Below are 5,226 nucleotides of genomic sequence, written 5' to 3'. Positions count from 1 at the left end.
TTGACACTTAACCAGGTTAGAGCACTTCATGCTCCGAATCTCATCGGACCCTTTGCCACAGCCCTGCCCAGGGCCACAGATGCCCCCGTTTCACACATGAAGAAGAAGCCCAGGCTCAGACGGGCGTCAAGCCCGGGAGAAGGTTGCCGGGGGAACGAGTGACAGTGTCTGGACTAAAACCCGACCCTCTGCGGCGGGCGGCTCCAGAGCTCCTCCCCTGACCCTCCCTCCTCCACGCCGCCCCCGGCGTTGCCTGCCGCCACGCGCCTCGCCGCCACTGCAGAGACGCGGCTCCGGTCCCGCTCGCCTCCGCTGCGGGCCTCGAGGACGCGGGGTCCCGGCCCCCCGCTGGCCGCGCCGCTGCTGGTGAGTGCGGGGCGCCTCCCCACCCCGCGCCCACGGCCGCTGAGCGCTCCCCGGCGACCCCGGGCGGGGCGGGGCGGGGGCTTGATCCTGCCTTCGGGCCAGGCTGAGACTGGCAGGTGAGGGGATGGGAGGAGGTCGAGGGAACTAGACCCACCCCACTCCCCACCTGCCTTCTCACCCCTCGGTTCTGGGCGGGGAGGGGGCTCCAGCTGCTGAAGGTTCCCGGACAACCCCCTCCCCCGTCGGCAGGCTCCCAAGCTGCCTGGAATGGACGGAAACTTGGTGCTGGTGACGGCTGGGGTGGGGGGTGGAGAGGGGAGGGGAGTTCTGCCCCGAGGAGGGGGCCGGCCGGCACTGTGGAGTGGCGGTGAAAGCTGGGCGCGCCTTGGTCCCGGGGCAGGGGAAAAGCGGATAGCTGGGAGCTGCTGCTGGGGGGCCAGATCCGGCTCCACCAGTCCCGAGCCTGGGCTTGGAGGGAAATTCTTTGCCGGTGAGTCGCGTCCCTAGGGTGTGTTTGACAGGACTGGGCAGACAGGACTGGAAGGTGGAAGGTGGGGGCCCAGGAGGGGGCAGCCCCCAGGTGGGCCGCCCTGAGAAGGCTCAGGTGGAAGCACCTGTCAGGGCCCTTCTCCTCCGGGGCTGGCAGACAGGGTTCCAACCTCCACTCCAGTCTTCTTGAACTCTCGCCAGGTGAGTGCCAGGCTGGGGAAGGAATGGCCTTTTACTACTCTTACCACAGCTCAAGAAAGTAGGAATTATTTCTCTTTAGAGATAAGGAAGGAAGGTCAAAGAGATTAGGAGAAATTGGAAGTCACCCAGGTAGAAGGGGTAGAGCTGAGGCTTGAATCCAGATGTGACTCCACGCTCAATACACATCCCACTCCCCAAAGGACAGGTCTTAGAAGGAGCTGAGTTGAGGCAGACAACTTTTTTTTTTATTCTAAGTATGTTACTGTATGCTGCTGCCAGTGCATATAAAATAAGCACCCTTGTGAAACAGAAGTTCATGAAAATTCAGAGAGGTAGAGGATTAAACAAATACTTTAATTCCCACTGGTAATTAAATTCCGGGGAGAAAATAAAGGGGACAGGAGCAGAGTGACTGGGAGGGCAGGGGCTTCCAGGTCCAGGGTAATCTAGGGTGGCCTCTAAGAAGAGGATGTTTTAGCAGAGGCCTCAGTAATGAGAAGGATGCAGCCATGCAAGTTTCTGGAGGAAGAGCATTCTAGGCAGCAGGAATAATTACAAAGCCCCAGAGGCCCCCATTGCGGCCTGAGCAGAGAGGCAGGTGGAGAGTGTAGGAGAGTAGGGCAAGAATGTAGAAACTGGGGTTTTATTCTCAGTGTAATGGAAGCTAGTAGAAAGTTTTAAACAAGGGCGTGACATGATTCAATTTAATGGACTCTGCGGGCATAGGAGCAGACACTTGAAGGCCAGCCAGGAAGCTTTGGTAATAATACCAGCAAGGGTGATGGTGATTTGGAGCAGGGGGTGGTGGTGGAGGGGTGAGAAGTGGTGATGCGGGGGTGGACCCTCAGTCAGCATGCATGCTCAGAGTCACAGAGCGGCTCCAGGAGCACTCACATGTGCACACAAGCCCACACGTACACACGGAGAGGCACATGCTCCCAACACCCTTTGCAGCATGTAGACACTAGGTGCACTCAGGCAGACCCACCTGTCCACACCCTCTGAGTCATTCCAGGACTAGGAGGAGGATGTGTGATCTGGGGACCTGAACAAAGCATGACTCCCCACCACAAAGCTCCGGCATCCCGATTGCTGGTGTGTCTGGGGCTCCCTCAGGTCCTGGCACAGGGAAGGAGGGTGTCCCTGGATTTTTCCTGGATCTGGTGTCCGCAGGAACCAGACCATTACCCTCTCCATGTGCCTCCCCCCACAACCTGAACTGGTCTCCCAACTTCACCACCCACTGCCTGTGGGACCTTGGGGAGATTATTTCCCCTCTCCAAGCCCCAGTTTCCTATCTGGGGTTCATCACCCCAACTTCACAGGATGATAGCGAGGCATCAACGAGGTAAGTTTTGAGAAGCTGGTCTGGGGCAGGCATCCAGCAGAGAAATGGAGAGCAGGCGGTGGACAGCCCAGCCTTGAATTCAATTCTAGTTTTAATTTTTTTTTTTTTTTTTTTTTTTTTTTTTGCGGTACACGGGCCTCTTACTGTTGTGGCCTCTCCTGTTGCGGAGCACAGGCTCCGGATGCGCAGGCTCAGCGGCCATGGCTCACAGGCCCAGCCGCTCTGCAGCATGTGGGATCTTCCCGGATCGGGGCATGAACCCGTGTCCCCTGCATCGGCAGGTGGACTCTCAACCACTGCGCCACCAGGGAAGCCCCAATTCTAGTTTTAAATGAGTGACTTGACCGCTCTAGATTTCACAATGGATAGCCAGCATTTATTGAGCACTTACTGTGTACTGAGTGCTTTGCAATCCTTTTCTCATTTCATTATCAGTTTCTTCATCTGTCAATGAGAAGCATAATAGTGTCTACCTCCCAAGGTCCTTATAAGGATTAAATGAGATCCAGCACATAAAGTATTTAGCTCCTTGCCTGGCTCGTTGTAAATGCTCAATAAATAATAACTGTTATTATCAGCAAATGCACATTCCCTTCCTTCCGGCATATAGCTCTGTGACTTTGGGCAGGTTACTTAGCCTCTCTGTGCCCGTTTCCTCTCTGTAGCTTAGGAAGAATAACAGTCCTGATCTCATAGGGTCGTTGGGATGATCAAACGAATCCATCCACATAGAGAACTCAGAACAGCGCCTGGCACATAGTAAATGCTCTGTAAATGTCATCTACCCGTTCTCAGACCGGTTTTCCCATCCTGTCAGGCGGGCACGGCCCACAGCGCCCCCACCAGGCACCATGGACTGGAAGACGCTCCAGGCCCTACTGAGCGGGGTGAACAAGTACTCCACAGCCTTCGGACGCATCTGGCTGTCGGTGGTGTTCGTCTTCCGCGTGCTGGTGTACGTGGTGGCAGCGGAGCGCGTGTGGGGGGACGAGCAGAAGGACTTTGACTGCAACACTAAGCAGCCAGGCTGCACCAACGTCTGCTACGACGAGTTCTTCCCCATCTCCAACATCCGCCTCTGGGCCCTGCAGCTCATCTTCGTCACGTGCCCATCGCTGCTGGTCATCCTGCACGTGGCCTACCGCGAGGAGCGGGAGCGGCGGCACCGCGAGAAACACGGCGACCAGTGCGCCAAGCTGTACGACAACGCGGGCAAGAAGCACGGTGGCCTCTGGTGGACCTACCTGTTCAGCCTCATCTTCAAGCTCCTCATCGAATTCCTCTTCCTCTACTTGCTGCACACTCTCTGGTACGGCTTCAGCATGCCCCGCCTGGTCCAGTGCGCCAACGTGGCCCCCTGCCCCAACATCGTGGACTGCTACATCGCCCGGCCCACCGAGAAGAAGCTCTTCACCTACTTCATGGTGGGCGCCTCCGCCGTCTGCATCGTGCTCACCTTCTGCGAGATCTGCTACCTCATCTTCCACAGGGTCGTGCGAAGCCTTCCCAGAAAGAGCGGCCTCCGGGGCCGCGGCCCCCCGTCCTCCGCCAGCCAGGCCTCCACCTGCCGCTGCCACCACAAGCTGGTGGAGGCCGGGGAGTTGGGCCCGGATTCCAGCGACGACAAGATACGTGCTTCGGCACCCAACATGACCCCCATCTGACCACGGGCTGGGGAGCGATCCTGGGCTGCCCGTGGGGACAGGCAGGGAGGTATTGTGCCGGTGGAGGGGTCCTCCCGGGGCTGGGGGGCCCCACTCTGAATTCACTACACTATTCAATTTCACCTTTAGTAGATTGTTTTGAGCGCTGGGCACTGTGCTGTCTGTCTGGTATAGGTCACACCACAGGCCCACTGGCAGCCCTCCTGGGAGAAAGACAAGCAAGTTAACTACTGCCTGCAAGGGGACACTTAGAGGACTCTGCTGGGCTTCACCTAAGCCAGGAGGGGATGATGGGGAGAGGCTTCCCTGAGGGAGGAATGTCTAAGAGAGGTGAGAAGTGCTTCCTAGCACACAAAAGCAGGTGCAGAGGCCTGGAGGCCACAAAGGGAAAGATGCTTGCCCTGGGTCTGGTGAGATGTACCAGACCAAAGGGAATCTTCATTCCTTCGGGAGAAGCACCCACATTCCTGGGATGGAAAGGAAGTATCCTCCCAGCAGTGGAGGTCTGGAGGCTGCGAGTGAGCCTGGGAAGAGAAGGGGTAAGCTCTGGTGACACCAACCCCGGCTTGAGACACCCAGAGATCCTCTGGCTCACCACTGCCCTTTGGGAACCCGCCCCCCATCTTATTCCTCCACCCTCAGGCAGCTTTGCTCCCATCTTCCTCCCACAAGTGTACTCAGTCTGTTGCCAGCCTTTCAGACCCTACTCTCAGGGACTTGAGGTGGATGTGCTGATAGGAACATCCCCGAGGCAATTTCTTTGAAATCAATAAAGGCTGTCTTTTATACAGGTTGACTCTCTTCTTTTCTCCCACACTCCCACCCACAAGACCCTGAGGGCAGAGAAGGTAGCCCCTCAGAAGGGGAGAGAGCTCCATGGCTTGAGCTGAATTTAGGCTGGGGCTGGGGTTGACCCAGGAGGGGTCTGGGGCGGAACCTACAGATATACATGCTGTGATTGTAGATGTCACAAGAGGGCGCTGTGCTCCCTCTACAACAGCAGCGCTAGCCCTTCATAGTGAGGCCCTGCCCTGAGCGCACACGGTCACAGCCCTCTGGTTGCAGACAAACCACACTCCTTCCTCCTCTGTAACCCAGTCACTGCCATCCACAACGTGCACCCCACCCTGTGTACACAAAATCCCTGTTATTCATACT

At 57.2% G+C, this 5,226-nt stretch overlaps 1 protein-coding gene across 3 annotated transcripts; it reads left to right on the top strand.

The window, feature by feature from the left end:
- The first annotated feature begins 234 nt into the window (after window positions 1-234).
- Window positions 235-4,859, top strand: GJB3 (gap junction protein beta 3). Of its 3 annotated transcripts, none has more exons than XM_004266488.3 (2): window positions 235-366; window positions 3,222-4,859. In XM_004266488.3, exon 2 carries the CDS (start codon window positions 3,256-3,258, stop codon window positions 4,066-4,068), a length of 813 nt encoding a protein of 270 aa, XP_004266536.1. In that variant the 5' UTR covers window positions 235-366; window positions 3,222-3,255; the 3' UTR covers window positions 4,069-4,859. The 3 variants fall into 3 exon arrangements, with proteins under 3 accessions (XP_004266536.1, XP_033278104.1, XP_033278103.1); XM_033422213.2 differs by having other exon boundaries at window positions 252-366; window positions 3,200-4,859; XM_033422212.2 differs by having other exon boundaries at window positions 261-366; window positions 3,101-4,859.
- Window positions 4,860-5,226: the final 367 nt, after the last annotated feature.

The sequence above is a fragment of the Orcinus orca genome, chromosome 1 (genome assembly GCF_937001465.1).
Source record: "Orcinus orca chromosome 1, mOrcOrc1.1, whole genome shotgun sequence".
NCBI lineage: Eukaryota > Metazoa > Chordata > Mammalia > Artiodactyla > Delphinidae > Orcinus > Orcinus orca.
The sequence above is the reverse complement of the archived record's forward strand: the minus strand, read 5'-3'. Positions and strand labels throughout refer to the sequence as shown.

Bases quoted from the DNA above. Each gene is read 5' to 3' on its own strand.
- GJB3 (XM_004266488.3), top strand. From the start codon at position 3,256: ATGGACTGGAAGACGCTCCAGGCCCTACTGAGCGGGGTGAACAAGTAC.